This window comes from Antechinus flavipes, chromosome 2 (assembly GCF_016432865.1).
Source record: "Antechinus flavipes isolate AdamAnt ecotype Samford, QLD, Australia chromosome 2, AdamAnt_v2, whole genome shotgun sequence".
NCBI classification, from domain to species: Eukaryota; Metazoa; Chordata; class Mammalia; order Dasyuromorphia; family Dasyuridae; genus Antechinus; species Antechinus flavipes.
Window position 1 is genome coordinate 389306280 of NC_067399.1, and position 18159 is coordinate 389324438.

Genomic DNA, 18159 nt, shown 5'->3' on the forward strand with positions numbered 1-18159 from the left:
TACAACATTGCTATTACTGTATACAATGTTCTTCTGGTTCTGCTCATTTCACTTATACTTAGTATGTAAGGACAGGTATTGCTGAGAGCATTTTGTTATTTCTTCTAGCTCATTAGCATTCCATCACAATCATATCTGACAGCTTGTTCAGCCATTCCCCAGGTGATGGACATCCCCTCAATTTCTAATTGTTTGCCACTGCTAAAAGAGCTGTTATGAGTATTTTTGTACACATTTTTGTTTTTTATCCCTTTGGGATACAGACTTAGTATTAGTATTGCTTGGTCAATGGCTATGCATGGTTTTATGACCCTTTAGGCAGAGTTTCAAATTGCGCTCCAGAATGGTTGAATCAGTATATAACTTCACCAAAGGCATTTTCACATCCTTTCTGACATGTCATTTTCCTTTTCTGCATATCAACCAATCTGATAGCTGTGTGGTGGTAGCTCAGAGTTGTTTTAATTTCCATTTCTCTAATCAATAGTGATTCAGAGCATTTTTTTCATGTGACTATAGATAGCTTTAATTATTTTGTTTGAAAATTGCCTTCATATCCTTTGACCACTTATCAATTGAGGAATGACCTCATTTGTATACATTTGACTCTGTTTTCTATATGTTTAAGAAATGAGGTCTTTATCAGAGAAACATTGTAAAATGTTTTTTCACATTCATGATAAGTTATGTCTTTCCATCCTCTTCCTTCTATTATCTTCTGTCCTTTCACCCTATCCATCCCCCAAAATGTTTTGCTTCTGACATTTTTGACCAGGTAAGATTTCAAAGGCATTATCTTCTCATGCTTTTTGGACACTAGTTCTCATTCTAATAATGATAGCCTCAGATCACGTTAGCTATTTTTTGGTCTGCTTTTATCATATTGTTGACTTAGGTTGTGCTTTCTGTTCACTAAACCTTCACAACTTTTTTTTTCCCCAGATGAACTATTTACCCATAGTATTTGATGAATTCACTTTTTTGACATGTCAGTAGTCTGTCATATCCCATCCTAAATCTCCAGGCTAATCATCCCCAGTTCCTTTAAACATTTCTTATGTATGTTCTCTAGCTTGGGCATGCTTGCTTCAATTTGTGACTTTTCTAAAATGTGGTACCCCAGACTGAACACAGTTTTGATATGACCAGACCAGCATATGAAACTTTCTTTATTCTCTGTGTGTGTCTGGGATAGTATTTACTGTCATGTAGCTTATTCCAAGCCAAGCTTCATGACATCGGCAGATTATATATGCATAATGCCTTCATACAAATTTTTGATAAAGATGCTAACACAAAACAAGGGATTTTTCACTATTGTTTTTCAGTCATATGTGACTATCTGTGATCCTTTTTGGGGTTTTCTTGGCAAAGATAATAGAGTGGCTTGCCATTTCTTTCTCCAGCTCATTTTTACAGATGGGGAAACTGAAACAAGTAAGTGACTTGTCCAGGCCACATAGCAAGTAGGTGTCTGAGGCACAATTTAAATCCAGGTCTTCCTGATTGCAGGCCTGGCCCTCTATCTACTCTGCTATCTAACTATTTAGCACTTTACTGAAGAGACCACTTCTGAATTTACCTAACTCTGTGATCTCAGCCTACAAGTTCCATCTTATTCACAAGCATATTAAGGCTTTTCTGAAATCTAGGCATTATGCTTTCTGCTTTCTTCTGGTTTAGCAATCTAGTAACCCATTGTGATGTAGTCTCATGGAACTGTTCTTGGCAAAGCCATGCTGACTCTTTGTGTTCATTTCTTCCTTTTTCTAAATACTTGTAAGTAATAATAATTTTCATCTTTTTGCCAGGAAGTAAAGCTCTCTGGCCTTTCATTTACATATGATAAAGACTGTTCTTTTTTTTGTTTATTTCTTGGTCAGAGAGACAAATTTTTCAAACTGGGAGCTGTAATAATCCAGGATTGCAGTTTATTTCTTGAAATGCTTGTCTCTTTTTCCTTCTGTCCAGATATTCTGGAGTAGACAGCATTGCTTTCTGTGTCTCTTTCTGTGCTTTTTCCATCTGAATCCTGTAATTGCATTTCCATATATAGTGTGCCTTTACCTTCTTTCCCCCTTTTATCTATTTTCTTCCTTTTGAATATCCTTCTATGCTCATATTCTAGCTATGAACATTATCTCTACTTGGTACATATAAATGTACCAAGATGTAGATATTTGAGGCCATAGATTTTATTACTGGTTCCCCTTTTAGATGTTGTCTCCTGATCCCTTTTTTCTGCTATTCATGTCTTACTGCTTTTCCCTCATATGGCTTGATAGATATTTGTGGACAATTGTCACATTTCTTTTCAGTTTCATATCTTCTGGATCAGGTTTATAAGAATACAGACAACTGTCTGTCCTTTTAATCATCCTTTGTTAAGTGTACTGCATCTTTGCAAGAGTTTATTATTATTTTATTTAAGTTCATGATCTAAGAACAAAACTGCTATTTTTAGATTCCTAATCATTAAAAAAGAAAACAAAAAAAAAAAAAAACTTTCAATCCTCTTCTAGAGCCACTGCCTTTAATCAGCATTAGTATATACTACTAGGGTATAGTATACATGCTTTCTATACCTTATGTGCTCTGAAGTCAGTTATTGCCCAGAACTTCACAGTCCCTAAAAATACTTCCTAGGTCACTGTTGATGGCATCATTTGTTGCCATGTAAATCATCACACTAACAAGTCTTTGGAGGCATTCATCATATCCTAGATACAAATTAAAGGCAGGCAAACAGGCCCCCTCTCTGTTTTGTCTTCTTAACAGAGAATGCTTCTGTACCTCTCCACAGGGCGTCACCAGCTCGCATCATTCATTCCTCTCTCTTTACACTAGCTGTTACTGAGCAGCTTTGCTTCTGGTGATGCTTCTGGAGCTACATTGTCCTTCCTAGGAGAATAGGAATTTACTTCTGCCTCAGGTGTCCAACCTCCTCCACTGCACCAAGAGCCTTTTGCAAACTGTTAACCTAGTCCTGGGTGTTCAGGGGCCCTTCCCATCCTTCTCTCTCACATGATTCAGGGAAGTATTCCTCTCTGTCTCAAGATCTTTTCTTGAGGCTCTCTTTCCATTCTCTAAAGGAGCTTTATTCGCTCTTATGATGTTTCCCCTTCTCTTCGAGGAAGTCCAAACTGGACTTTGGGCACATTTATTACTTGGCAGTAGAAGAAATATTTGTACATTTTCTACAGGTCACAGCAGCATTTTCTTTGCCTTGTAATCTTTGATGGCAGCAAGATTTTGTCATCTTATTTTCATTAGCATTCCTGGCAACCACTGCAACCAAGATCAAGTGAGAAAAATATGTGACACTTTGCAGACTGCAAAGTGGTATATCAGCATTACTTCTTAGTATTTTGCCATGCCTGTTTGTGGGCCTAGAAAATCAGTAGCTGGAGACTGCTGACAGAAGCTTTATTTTTTTTTAAATAGGTGACTAAGTTTGCTTACATTCTTGGGAGAGACAAGAACACATATAAATGTATAAAAAACAAATACAAAGAAATTAAGTTGGCAAACATGACAAAAGAAGAAAATGAATAGATATATTATTATACTGTTGGTGAAGCAATAAATTGATCCATTCTGAAAAGCAGAAAGTTACCTAACTTTGCATATCCTTTGGCCTAGCTATCCTGCAACAGGGCCTATTCTCTAAAGAAAGAGGAAAAGGATGTGTGTGTAGAAAAATATTTATAACAGCTCTTTTTTTCTTTTTTCTTTTTTTTAATGAGAGCCAAAAATTGGGAACAAAGAGATTGTTCTCTTAAGAGAAGGCTAAACCAATTGTGATATATGACTGCGATGGATATTATTGTGCCATAAAAAATGATGAAATGAACAATTTCGGAGGATCTGATATGGAATGAGGGAACTAAGTGGCACAATGAATAGAGCACTGGATCTGGAGTCCAAATCTGGCCTTAGATATATACTAACTGTATAACCCTATAAGCCAGTCACTTAACCTGTATTGCCTCCCACCCACCCCCAAAAAAGTGAAGTGAGCCACATTTGGAAAACAAATTATACAGTGATAATAATCTTATAGAGAAAAATAACTTTGAAAAACTTTAGAATTCTGATTAGTATAATGATAAAGCACATACAAGTCCAATAAATGAAGATAAAACATATTTACCTCATGACAAAGAGATCTACACTCTGCTCATGGTTCCTGATACTGATTATCAGTCTTAGACTTAACTTCCTTTTGGATCACTGACACCAACCAAGAGAAAAATCTACCAGAAAGTGTGTTCATTTTCTGCTTTGTTTTCTGGGATTGCTAATGATTTTATTATTTTTTCTAATAACTTCTGTTGGTGGGGTTTTTTTTTTTCGTATTTATAACTGTCATTTCTAGATATCCCCCCTTGTGAGAAATTAATATTTCTTTTATATTTAATAACTAATTGTATTAGGGTTAGAGTTTTTTCCTCTTTTCTATTTCCTCATCCAGAATCTAACCAGGCCATGATCCAATCATCCAGTAAAAGAAATTCTAAATTTAGAGGCTAATGGGCATATTCCTGCGCACTTGTGTTTGCTCAGACAGGTTTGGGAAGTATTAATTCTCTGTATTATCAAGACATGATAGGGAAATTGTTGTTTCTTTGACCAAGATTTGAGTAACTAAAGTCATAGTCCTAAGAGAGCCCATCTCCCATTGTATTAATGATTCAGAGGTGATGAGGTATCACTTAGGAACACCTCCTCTTTTGAAGGGCATATAAATTGTGACCCTGAAATGACCAAATTACCATCTTTTGATTAATAATCTGCCGAATTTATTTATAAAGTTATTAAATTACCCAGAAACTGAGTCTTGAAACTTTTTAAACACCGGACACATTCCACTAAAAAACAATAGAGAAAACCAATCATTCACTAACCCTATCTGACATTCCTAAAAATTCTTTTTTTTGTTGGGTGGGGTGGGGTGGGGGTGGGAAGAAGGTTTACTCAGTATATCTCTGATAAATATTCCCTCTGTTGCCTGGTCTGGCTCTCAAGAAAGTCTCCTAAGGTCCCTTCTTATGTGGTGATGTTTAAAAAGAGGACTTCATCGATTTTGATGTGATGAACCAATAGATCCTACAGGGAATTGTGCCAAATTTTGTCTGAAATATAAAACTAAGGCCTAGAAAGTGTTGTAAACATTAAAGTAGCACATTCCTTAATGGATGATATAGTTGATTTTGTCTTGGTGAGTGAGGTTGGATAATTATATCCATTTTTCCTGACTTTCTCAACAGTTCTAGCTGAATTCAAAAACGTTTGTTTTCATTTGTTCCTAAATCTGTATGTGGCTTTATCTCTTTTTATATCGTTTTTGAGAGCACTGTCTGTTGTCATAGAAGGCTCATTGCACTTCTCCATTTTAATTCTGATATTTTTACTGGTTAGCTTTGAATATATTGATCTCTTACCTAAGAAATGAACCATTTCTGTGGCTCAATCATTTCTCATTTTCCTATGCTATTTGATGAACAGTTCAAAGTTTTGTTTTTTTTTTTTTAATCTCATAGTACCCTATTAAAGTTCTTAGGTTATTTAGCATCAATCCTTATTTTAAATGTGCTGCTCTTTGTATGTGAAAATTACTAGGTAGAAAAGAGGAAATTACTATCTTTGAAGAATTAAGAATTCACATACAATATCATGTATACTGCTAGTATAATTGCAAAATATGCTAGTCTCATGAAGGAGAATTATTGCATTTCTAGAAAGTGATTGGTAGGCAGAGTTAACCATCCTTGCTTTATTTTTATAATTAGAGAGTCCTAGTAAATTTTAACATTTTCAGAACACCCCACTATATGTTTGTGTCTATATGGAGAGAAGAGGGAAAGTGAAAGAACGAATGAATTCGCTTAGGCCTAGTAAGCACCTAGTGAATTTATTTAGTGGTAAAACTACTAATTCAGTCTAAGGTGTTGACTTCATTTATCATCCTTTCACTAGAGTTTTTTTAATTTTAAAAGAATCCTTCCAGTGAGTAGCAATATTAAACAGGAAATAAATCACTGCTGTGTTGGGATTTGAGGCATAATCAGCACTTCAGGAAATGTGGAGTTTGGAGTGATAAGAAGCTTCACAAAAGGCCTCAATTACTTTCTGCTAATAAGATCAACCTGTTGTGATGTTGTGAACGTGTTCCTGTTATATATTGGGAGAATGGGGAAAAGTTACATTTTTTTCCTTTTTATTAAGTTTGATAACCATTTGCTGTATTTTGGGTAATTTGCTTTTAGCAAGAACTTTGGGATGTGAGTGTGTACAAGACAAAAAATGAAACTTTAGAGCTCCATAATATTTTATAGCTAATAGTTGCCCATTAGTAATAAATTGATGCTAAAGTTCTGAATATCATATATGAAGATTATGCTTATTAATAGTTATATAAGAATACACTTAGGATTGTTTTTCTAGAAACTGAAGAACCTGCCTCCCAGCCAAGATATTGTTGCTTGTGGCTAGAAGAATCGAGGAAGAGATGAGTAAGGCTTTCTCAATATAAAATACAAAAAGAAACACCCAAATATCTTTGTTATACACCAAGTACAGAACATTTAAAATGAAATTTGATACTATTTTGATTAATGGCTTTAGCAGAGCATTATGAGAATAAATGAGGTAATACATAATCTGTATAATTTTTGAGCTATGCATTAGGAAAGTGCAATGTTAAAATATTGCCGCTTTTTAATACAAAAATTTAGTGAAATTGGAAATTTTTCATTTTGAATATTGACATTAAAAAAGGAAACATTTCTAGATAGTGAAAGGAAAATCTTTGGGAGGTAACTTAATCAAACTACACACAAGAAAATTATCATAGCATTTTAGTGAATAATGGACTGGAAGGGGCGTGGGAGATGGGGCTCAGGTTGGCACAACTTGGAATTAGAGACTAAACTTGGAGGGCAACTACAACAATGCAGGCATGAGGTGATAAAGGACTGGGTGGGGGGGAGGTGGCGCTCACTGTATGAGTAGAGATAATGAGATATATACCAAAGATAGCATGAAGATAGAAACAAGACCTGATACAGATTAACTATATAGAATTAGAGCATAAGAAGTATAAGATTAAACTAAGGTTGTGAGCCTTGATTATTGGGAACATGGTGGCATCCTCAACAATAAAAAGATGGTTTAAGAAGAGGAGTTGAGGGAAAAGAGAATGAATTCAGTTTTAATCATGATATATTTGAAATGCCTTTGGGACAAGAGCTAGAGCAGCTGAGGAGAGAAGCTAGTTGGAGAAATTGATCTGAGAATAATATGCATAGGTATTATGATGGAATCCATAAATTTGTGAGTTCATCAAGTGAGATAAAATAAAGGGAGAAGAATTTCTGGATACCCTTTAAAGGATATCCGTGGGAAATATACATGACCTGAGTGAAGAGCTAGCAAAGGAGACTAAGAAGGAATGGTTAGAAAGTTAAAAACAGGAAAGAACATGGTCACTGTAATTTAAGTGAGTACCCAGGAGAAAAGATTGGTCAGCAGTATTAAATGCAACAAAAGAGGTCAAAAGAATAAACAATATTCATTTAGAGAACAGTTTGGCTTCTTTGAGGTCAGAAACCATATCAGAGAGTTTTGAAGCATGTGAACAAAGTATAAATAGTTATTTCAAATTTAGCCAAAAATGGTAGGGAAGATATAGAATGATAGTGTGGATGGTTGGATCATCATTTGAGTTGGCAATGCTGGGCTGGAAAAGAGATTAGGGCTGGATGTTAGATCTGGAAATTATCAACCTAAAGGTCATAATAGGAGGACTAATGATACCGTTCCAAAAGAAGATATAGAGCTAGAGTTCTATATCTGGGGTTTATGTTCAGGGGGGTCTATGAATTTGAATAGGGAAAGTATACTTTATTTCAATATGATTAGAATCGGAGTTGGCTCTAACACTGTTAATTTTGTTGATTCAGTCTTGCTGTTAGGATGAAATGAAGGCATTCACCAGTCATTGAACAGTTAATGAAAGGAAGTTAGGTTTGCCCAGAGAGAACAAAGATATGCATCAAAATGAAGAGATTCTTAGCTTCATATAGAAATAGAATTGATAAAATTGATCTGGGCGTCTAGGCAGGATATAGTGAAATATGTAGTGACCCTCATGTTGTTCAAAATTCCAAGTTGGTAGAACCCCAACTTCCCTTCTTGGGTGACTTTTTATGCCTTTTGGTGATTAGGTATCTTAGGCTAATCAGGTCCTAGGGACAGCTTCCTCTCTTTTTAGGGAAAGATTAATTCCAGTTAAAGGAGGGGAGAAAGAGAGCCCTGGACCTATTTCATGTTTTGGGTTGGGGGAAAGATGATATGTGAGGAAATGCTAATATCCTAGAACCAAAGGATAAAATAGTTAATTGAAAGAAGCAAAGTACTTGTGGGGGGGGCAGAGTGAAAGCAGAGAAAAAAGCATAAGTAAGGGAAATATAGGATGGAGAGAAATGCACAGTAATCATAATTATGAATGTCAGTGAGATGAATTCTTCCATAAAATGGAAGTGGATAGCAGAGTGGATTAAAAACTAGAATTCTATAATATATTATTTACAGGAAACACATTTGTAGCAGAGAAAGACACAAGGTAAAAGGCTGGAGCAGAATATATTATACGTCAGCTGAAGTTCAAAAAAAAAAAAAATCTGGGGTAGCAATCCTGATCTCAGATAAAGCAAAAGCAGAAATAGCTCTAATTAAAAGAGACAAGGAAGGAATTTATATATTACTAAAAGATACCAAATTCAATGAAGTAATATTAATACTAAACATATGTGTACTAAGTGGTATAGCATCCAAATTTAAAAAAAAAATAGCTTTTTATTTTTCAAAATACATAAAGATAGTTTTCAATGTTCATCCCTGCAAAATCTTAAGATCCAAATTTTTCTCTCCCTTTCTATCTCCCTTCTCCCCCAGACAGCAAGCAATCAAATATAGGTTAAACAGGTGCAGTTTTTCTAAATGTATTTCCACATTTATCATGTTGCACAAGAAGAGTCATCAAAAAAAGGGGGGGGGGGAAGAGAAAGAAAAAACAAGCAAGCAAACAACAACAAAAAAGGTGAAAATACTATGTTGTGATCCATATTCAGTTCCCCCTAGTCCTCTCTCTGGATGCAGATGGCTCCCTCCCTCATAAGACCATTAGAATTAGCCTAAAGCATCTGATATGAAAAGAGACATGTTCACCAAGAGTTGATCATCTCATAATCTTGTTGCTGTGTACAAAATTCTCTTGGTTCTACTAGTTTTACTTACCTGTTCATGTAAGTCTCTCTGGGCTTTTCTGAAACCAACCTGCTCATCATTTCTTATAGAACAATAATACTTTATTACATTCATAAGTTATTAATTTATTCAGCCATTCTCCAACTGATGGGCATCCACTCAGTTTCCAGTTCCTTGCAACTACTTAAAAAGGGCTGACACAAACATTTTTGCATATGTGGGTCCTTTTCCTTTTTATATGATCTCTTTGGGATACAGACCCAGTAGTAGCACTGCTGGAACAAAAGGTAAAAACAATTTGATAGCTCTTTGGGCATAGTTCCAAATTAGCATCCAAATTCTTAAAAGAGATTTCAGCTTTGGGATAAGGACTCACTATCTGACAAAAATTGCTGGGAAAACCGTAAGGGTAGAAACTAGACAGACCAAGATCTGAAGCCAAGATACGGTCAAAATAGATACATGACTAAGACACAAAGGGTGATACCATAAGCAAATTAGGAAAGTAAAGAATAGTTTATATATGGAGGAGGATAGAATTTATGACCAAACAAGAGATAGCAAGCATTATGAAATGCAAAATGGATTTTGATTACATTAAAATAAAAAGATTTTACACAAACAAAATGCAGTGAAGATTTGAATTAATGCAAAAATATGGGAAACTAATTTTTATAGCACGTGTTTCTGATAAAGGCCTCATTCTCAGGTATGGAGAATTGAGTCAAATTTTCAAGAATATAAGTCATTCCCTAATGTAAAAATAGTCTTGAGGATATGAACATGTCTTTTTCAGATGAAGAAATTAAAGTCATCTTTAGGTAAGTATGAAAAAATGCTCTAAATTATTATTGATTAGGGAAATGCAAATTAAAGCTATGCTAAGAAATCATTTCATACCTATCAGATTAGCTAATATGACAGAAAAGGAAAATGATATATGGAAAATTGGGACGCTAATACATTGTTGATGCAGTTATGAATTGATCCAACCATTCTGGAAGAACAATTTGGAATTATGCCCATCAGGCAATCAAACTGTGCATACCTTTTGATCCAGCAATGTTTCTATTGGACTTATATCCCAAAAAGATCATAAAAAAGGGGAAAGGGCCCACATATACAAAAATCTTTCTAACAACTCTTTGGGGTGATAAAGAATTGAATTGAGGGAATACCCATCAGTTGGACAATGACTGAACAAGCTGTGGTTTATGAATGTAATGGAATACTACTGTGCCGTAAGAAATGATGAGCAGGCAGATTTCAGAAAAGCCTGGACTTATATGAACTGATGCTGAAAATGAGCAGAACCAGGAGAACATTGTACACAATAACAGAAACATTGTACTATGATCAACTATGATTAACTTAGCTCTTCCCAGCAATACAATGAGACAATTCCAAAAGACTCAGGATGGAAAATGCTATCCACATCTAGAGAAAGAACTATGGAGTATGAATACTGATCAAACATTTTCACTTTTTTGGTTTTCTTTTGTTCTCTTCTTTCACAACATGATTAATGTGGCATCTGTTTCCATGATTACACATGTATAACTTATATCAGATTATTTGTCATCTTGGGGAGAGAGAAAGAGCGAAAAATTCAGAACTCAACATTTTATAAAAAATGAACACTGAAAACTATCTTTACATGTAATTGGGGAGGGGGGGATGTGTACAAAAACCAAAAACAACCTTTTTTGGAGATAGAAGAAAAGATCTTCTGAGAAAGTCTTGATGTACATCAACAAAGGATCAGGACATGGATGATGAGAAGGAATTAGCTAACTAAACAAGTAGAAAGGGAACTAACCGAGAAACAGTGTCACAAAAACTTAGAGAGGAAACAAATCAACAAGCATTTATCACACACTTATTTTATGCCAGGTAGTACTTTGAGCACTGGATTATGAATATTGTTGGTTCTTCCTTTTTTGAGAGGATCTTGACTTCAGATACATGGCGCCATGATCTGCAAGTGAATTGAATTTAAGTGAAGGAGGGCTCAAAAATACAAATTCTAGCAGGAAGAAAGCCAGTCCCCTCTCTAAGGGAGACCACAATACATAATTAGAAGCTGAAGGGCAGATGGCATAAATAGGTCCTATATGGAAGTAAAGCTGAAAAAGTTTGAAGAATGGAGAGTAATAGAGAAGAAAAAAGCCATGGCTGGCTTGGGTATTTCCCTTAAAATAGAAGTTTTGAATAGAAGAATGCTACCTAAGGGAAGAGTGAGTTTTCAGAGTAAAGAAGCTTTGACTGGAGGGAACCTGGAAGAGGAGAGAGTATCTGGGAACAGAGACTTGAGGGAGGGAAACCAATTAGCAGCTTTCTATAATAGTCAAGGCTTAAGTGATAACTATGAATGTGGTGAGACTCAGGATCAGAAGCACAAAATGTGGTGGAGGTAGAGAGGATATTTGGTCAAAAAATAACATTTGAAATTGAGTAATAGTTTTAAGCTCCTGTGCCTAGCCTTTTGAATGAAAGAGGGGATGGATGCTTGAAAAGTAAGTCACATTCTCTTCCCTGGTGGTTAGAATTTGGTTAGAATGTTTTAGGGAGTTTAGGATTTAGAGGCCTTAGAGATTCAAGCCTCATTTTACAAATGAACAAACAGATCTGGAGAAGTAAATGACTTACCTGAGGACACAGGTAATAAATAGCAGAGACCAGGTTGGGAATCAGTTCTCTGACTACATCTGTCATTTCAACTGCATCAAAGTACCTACTGTCTTAAATCAAAAAAATGAGAGGATTCCACACCAGTGTTCAGTCTCTCATCTAAATGCCCCAGGACCTGCTACCCTTTAATTCCTATAATTCATTTCTTTCTCACTTTACCTTTTGGAATTTTTGATTTCCGTTAACCTTCTATTAATAAACTGTTTTGATCCAATCTTCTTCTAGATGCTTAAACTCAAGCTCAAAATACCTTGAATTTGTTTCCTGTTTTATATATGTGTGTGTGTGTGCTCAAGCTATTTCCCTCATTAGAACATAATTTCCAGAGAGTTCCAGAGAGCGCAAACACATAAGTTGGTGTAGAAATAGCATAAAATTCCACAGAGAAATAGACCAGGGACAGGAGAGGAGGAATTGGGGGGAGAAAGAGGGAAGAGAGTAAAATAGTCTGAAAAGGGAATGATTATAAGCAAAACAAATTTACTATTAAAGATTGGATCAGAAAGGGTTTTCAAAGAGAAGAAAAAGTGGAAGAACCAGTGTCAGCATCTGGACCAGGTAAAAAGAGGGTCAGACCACATCAGTTATGGAGGACTAATATTAATCTTATTTCTTGTCCTTTACCTACCACTTTTTATAAAAAATTAATTTTTCTTTAAAAAAATTTTTTATTAAAGCTTTTTATTGTTTAAATATATGCATAAGTAATTTACCACATTCACCCTTGCAAAACCTTGTGTTCCAAATTTTTTTTCCTTCCCTTCCTCACACTCCTTCGCCAGACAGCAATAATCCAGAAAAATTAGATCAAAAAGGAAAAGAATGAGAAAGAAAACAAAAGGCAAGCAAACAACAAAAAGTATTTTAAAGAAATGGTTGGCAGATGAATCAATGTAGATTGAAGCATATTTTTTTCATTTAATCTTTCTCATGTTTTTTCCCTCCCTTTTGATCTGTTTCTTCTTTCTACAACTGTAACTAATACAGAAATATATTTTACATGACACATATATAAAAACTATGAAATTGCCTACCATCTTTGAAAGTGGGGAAGGAAGAAAAATTTGGAACTCAAAATCTTATAACAATGAATGCTAAAATTTTTCTTGATGTATAAAAGGAAAAATGAAATTTATGCAAAAAAAAGTGAAAGTAATTGTTGGAGACAAAGGGGAAAACAAAGGTATGATCAAGAGTATGACAGTAATAGAAATTAATATGAATACAATGAATTCAAACATAAAGCAGAAGAGAATAGCAGATTCAAACAATATGTTGCTTACAAAAACCACCCTTAAAATAAGATTCCCACATATTTAAAATGGAGGATTAGAGCAGAATTTATTATTTCAGGTGAATTTAAAAAAGGAGAGGTAGCAATCCATCTTAGACAAAGCATCAATAAATATACGCATAGTTAAGAGAGACAAATAAGGAAACTACATTATGCCTAAAGGCACCATAGATAATGAATTATTATTTCAATAATTTGTGCATCAAATATCAGGAAGAAATAGAAAAAACTATAGTAGTTGGGGGCTTTAATATGCCCCTCTCAGATATAGAAAAGTCTAAGACAAAAATAAAACAAGAAAGAAGTTTGTCATTGGATAAAATTTTAGAACAGTTAGGTTATGATAGGTCTCTAGCATTAGTGAATAGGAACATATATATATATACACACACACACACACACACACACACATACATACATACACACACTAACTAATCACAGAAACAATCCATAATTTCTTCTAAGAAAATAACAATAATGAGACAATATACCAAAACCTATGGGATGCAACCAAAGCAGTTCTTAGGGGAAATTTTATATTTCTAAATAGCTATAAAAATAAAATGAAAGAGGAGAGGAAGGAATTAGACATGCAACTATATATACATTAACTGTGCATGACATCATTAGAAAAATTACTAGAGCACAAAAACCTCATAAATGCTGAAAAGCATAAATAATAAACTCATCTTTTATACTATACCACAATAACAATTTTAATAAGTAAAGGGCATATAAAGAAAGACTTCAAACTTAAATGGAGACCAATGCTATCTTAAAGAATATATGGATGAAAACAAATTCTAGAAATAATATGCAAATTCATTAGAGAAAATGATGAGAGAACATATGAAAACTTTTGGGATGTTGCCAAGGGAAAATTTATGCCTTTAAATGCTTTTCAGCAGTAAGAGAGAAAAGCTCAATGAATTTGGTGTGTGATTTTTAAAATCCAGACAAATTTTAAACCTTTCCATCCTTCCCCTCCCTGAACAAGTAAATTCAAAAGTAGACGTTCTGGAAGTTAAGGAAAAGGGAAACAAAATTGAATTGAAAATCAAGATTACGTTAGCAAAAACAAAATAGACAACTAATTTGATTTTTAAAAAATCAAATTGCCAAAATGAAAAAGAATTCACAAGCAAAGAAGAAATAAAGTTATTGTAAACCATTTTGCCCAAATATATGTCAAATAAAGCTAATTCAAATGACATGGATGAGTACTTGTAAACTCATAAAATATCCAGATTAACAGAAAAAGAAATCGACAATTTATCTCAAAAACTCTCAGAAAAATAAATTGAACAAGTTATGTCGCTTCTCTGAGGAAAACGCCTTACATAGAAGGTAAACTCCTTGAGGACAGGTACTGTTTCACTTTTATCTATGTGTCCCCAGCACTTAGCAGAATAGTAGAGGGTGCTTAATCACAGTTTGTTGATTGATTGATTGAGGTGGCTGGCATTGAGTGCTTTGTTTCCTCATTGAAGAGACAAGATTGCTTTTTGGGCATTTTTTGAGGAAAATCTTGTTCAATGGTAGATCTCTTCGGATGCAATTAAGTGACTTCCCCAAGATCATACAGTTATCAAGAAGTAGAGCTAGAATTTGAACGATCCAGTGCACACACTTCTAGACTATGCTACTTGTCACAGAAAATCAGAATTACATTCTTGGTCTTGCCTAATTGCACTTTCTAAACAGGTGGCTTTGTGCAGGTCATCAGTTACTTAACTTCCCTGAACTTGTTTCACTTAGAAGTTAAGAGAAAGAAAAGTTTTAGCTACATTGAGATCTAACCTCTGATACATTCTTGAGTTCTTTTGAAGGTTTTGGTTAACAGAGTTTTCTCCCTATTTTGCTATTCCCTGATACACATACTTTATAGCTGGGAGCATGGAAAGGGAAAATATCTTTTCCACTAAAACTCCTTGGTGACAGAAACAGGAGAAAAGTATGGACTCGCTTCTTTCCCAAGTAAGCTAAATCAGTCTTGTCACTTATATCCCTGGTAAAAGAATTCTGAAATAAAAGAACAGCTGTATCAAAAGAGAGAAAAAACTTCAAAACGTTTTAGTCCCATCCTTAATAAATGTGTAAGAGTCATTGAGAATATTCAGTAGTTTGAGCTTTATTTTCATTTGAATATGAAGATAGATCAAGGTGTTTTCTGGTTATTCTTTCTGTTCCCAACTTTATTCATAGCATATTTTTAAATGTTTCATGTGTCTGTCCTTGGTATTCTGCTAGACACTTGGGGAATAAATGCACAGAGCCTACCAGGAACTGCATACCACCTTGTACATTTACATAGACAAATGAATAACAATAAAGACAGCAATAGGGGAATTTTACAAAATATGTGAGCTAAGTGCCAATTAGTGGTATGGATTCAGAAAATGAGAAAGATCACTTGGGGTTTAGAGTGGGTAGGGAAATAAGGCCTGTGCTAATGAAAGCTAAAAAAATGAAGAGCAAGTTGTAAATAAGATGAGAGCCCTAGAGTCATACCTAGAGATTCCCTGTAGGCATCTTTTTCCAAGGAAGTGCTTTGCAGCAAATGTAAATAGTTTTGTGACAAGAAGTGGTTAAAATAGTGCAGTGATTATGGGCCTACAGAAAGTTAGCAGAATCACCAAAGTGAAGATGGGTCAGTCAATTTTCTTGGTTCTTAATCCCTGTGGCTGGAATAACTGGCTCTGTCCAATATTCTCATTTAACCTGATTGACTCTGAAAATTTCAGAATTATGGTGATATACTTTAGTTCAATGGTTCTCAAAGTATGGTCTAGAGAATCCTGGGAATCTCTGAAACTCTTTTAGAAGGTCTACAAATTCAAAAATAGTTTTTATTTCCAATATGGTAAATGTCTATAAATATAATCCAGATAAACAAAAACGCTTTGGAGAGATCCTCAATAATTTTTAATAGGATAAAGATACTGAAAACAAAAGTTTGAGAACCACTGGTTTAGTTTTTTGAGATTTGCTTGCAGTGTTAACAGGTTAGATATAAATTAGATATTCTTGCCCTCTGGTTAATTCTGTTTAGTCATACTATAATTGTTATTTTAGTTGTCTCATCACATACACAGAATTATCAGAGGATTTTTTTTTTTAAATAAGATTACTTCTTATGATTCATTGTCCTTAATATAGTGCCTGCCTGGCACATGGTAGGTATTTAATTAATGTTTATTAATTATTAGCAATTTCTAATTTGTTTGGAGGTTTTTTGAATGATTTAAAGTGAAACAAAATTAATTGTATTTTTTGTTTGTCTTTTAGGCAAGGTTTTCATTCCATCATGAATTATGGAAATCCTCCACCGTACTCGGACCCAGGCCCAACTGCCCCATATCCACCATATATGCAGCAACCAGGTAGTTCTCAAGCATATCCTCCTGCTGGGCCTTACCCTGCTGGGCCTCCAGGGCCTTATCCACCCCCTAATACAGGGTATCCATATCAAGGCTATCCACAGTATGGCTGGCAGGGTGGACCACCTCCAGAAGCTCCCAAAACCACAGGTACTGTAAGCATTATATGCAAACTATGTCATACTGAGAAATATTTGTATGGTTCTCTTGCTGTCCCTCCTTTCTCCCCCCCCCCCCCAAAAAAAAAAAAAAGGGCAGGTCATCTGGTCTTTATAACAGGGTTCATTTTTAAGCTTTAGTGATTATTTTTCCTGCCTTATGGAGAATTTTTCATCTCTAGTAAAATGGTAGATATCTTATTGATATTCTGAGTCTCTGTTTTTTGTGGTATATTTTCCTTTGGGACAGAAATCTTTTCTGGCATGTTTTCTGAGTCACTAGAAGGTCTCAGGCTTCTGTTATTTATTGTTGCAGTAATACAAAGTTTTGTTTTTCAGGATTAGATTGTTGTAGCCAATTTATCTGTAAGTTCCAACTCGTCTTCATGTCAGCCTTTTCAAAAGCAGTAGCAGACATTTTAAATTAGCTTTAATTATTTTCTAAGCTATACTTAAGATTTTTACCTGCATTTTCAATAAGCCAATTAGGGCTGAGGGCCCCACATTCTGGGTCCTTAATTTTCTGTGCATTTGCTGCTATATGGTTCATCCAGCCTTAAAAAAAATGGAGACGATAATAAAAAATCTGATTCTTTAATACTTGTCTTTTTTCTGTGCCAAGTGTTTGATAAAATAATAAAATTTTTTGAGCTGGAAAGTACTTTTATCTTATCTGTCTCAGACTCAATAAGAACTTGCTGGGTTTTTAAATCTTATGTTGTCCAAGTTCTCTTTGCAGACACCCTTTTTGGTTTCTCATAATGATTAGATTCATATTGACTTAGAAATGAAGTCTGTCCCTGATAGAAGTCAAGTCAATAAATATTTTTAAAATGTCCATGTGTCAGTCATTATGCCATGCTAAGCCACTTTACCTATGTTTTAACCCCTCACTGACCTTAGAAATAGAACTGAAGGTTTATTTGTATTCTGGAAGTTACTTTAAACCCTGACATTTCAGGATTTAGGGATTCATTCAAGGTAAGTGTCACATACCAAAATCCCTTTCCCTACTTAGATTCAGGTCTATAATCATAGGAAAATACTACAGTTAGAAAAGACAACTTATTAATATTATAAATGAGGAATTTCCTGAACAAAGTAAAATATAGACATTAAATATATTTTGAAGAAAAATCTTGACAAGTACTAGGTTCTTTTTTTCTTGGCTTTCTCTTGTAACAGTTTATATTACGAGTACACAGAATAGTGCAGGAAATGTGTCACCAAGTGCTGCCTGAGGAGTAACAAACACAGAATTCAGGTCTTTGGCACTGAAGGAAGAATTTCTAAATTAAGTCTCATAAACTGACAAGTCTTCTGTTTAACACAAGGCTATCCTAGTATTTGGGTACTTAAGAGATTT

At 34.7% G+C, this 18159-nt stretch overlaps 1 protein-coding gene across 5 annotated transcripts in view; it reads left to right on the forward strand.

Moving 5' to 3' along the window:
• CYSTM1 (cysteine rich transmembrane module containing 1) overlaps positions 1-18159 on the forward strand; it is a 107405-nt gene that overhangs the window by 50741 nt on the left and 38505 nt on the right. For all 5 annotated transcript variants that reach the window (XM_051978540.1, XM_051978541.1, XM_051978538.1 and 2 more), the window contains exon 2: positions 16544-16785. In XM_051978540.1, coding sequence (XP_051834500.1) covers positions 16563-16785 — 223 coding nt within the window. In that variant the 5' untranslated portion in view covers positions 16544-16562. The remainder of the gene's footprint in view (positions 1-16543; positions 16786-18159) is intronic.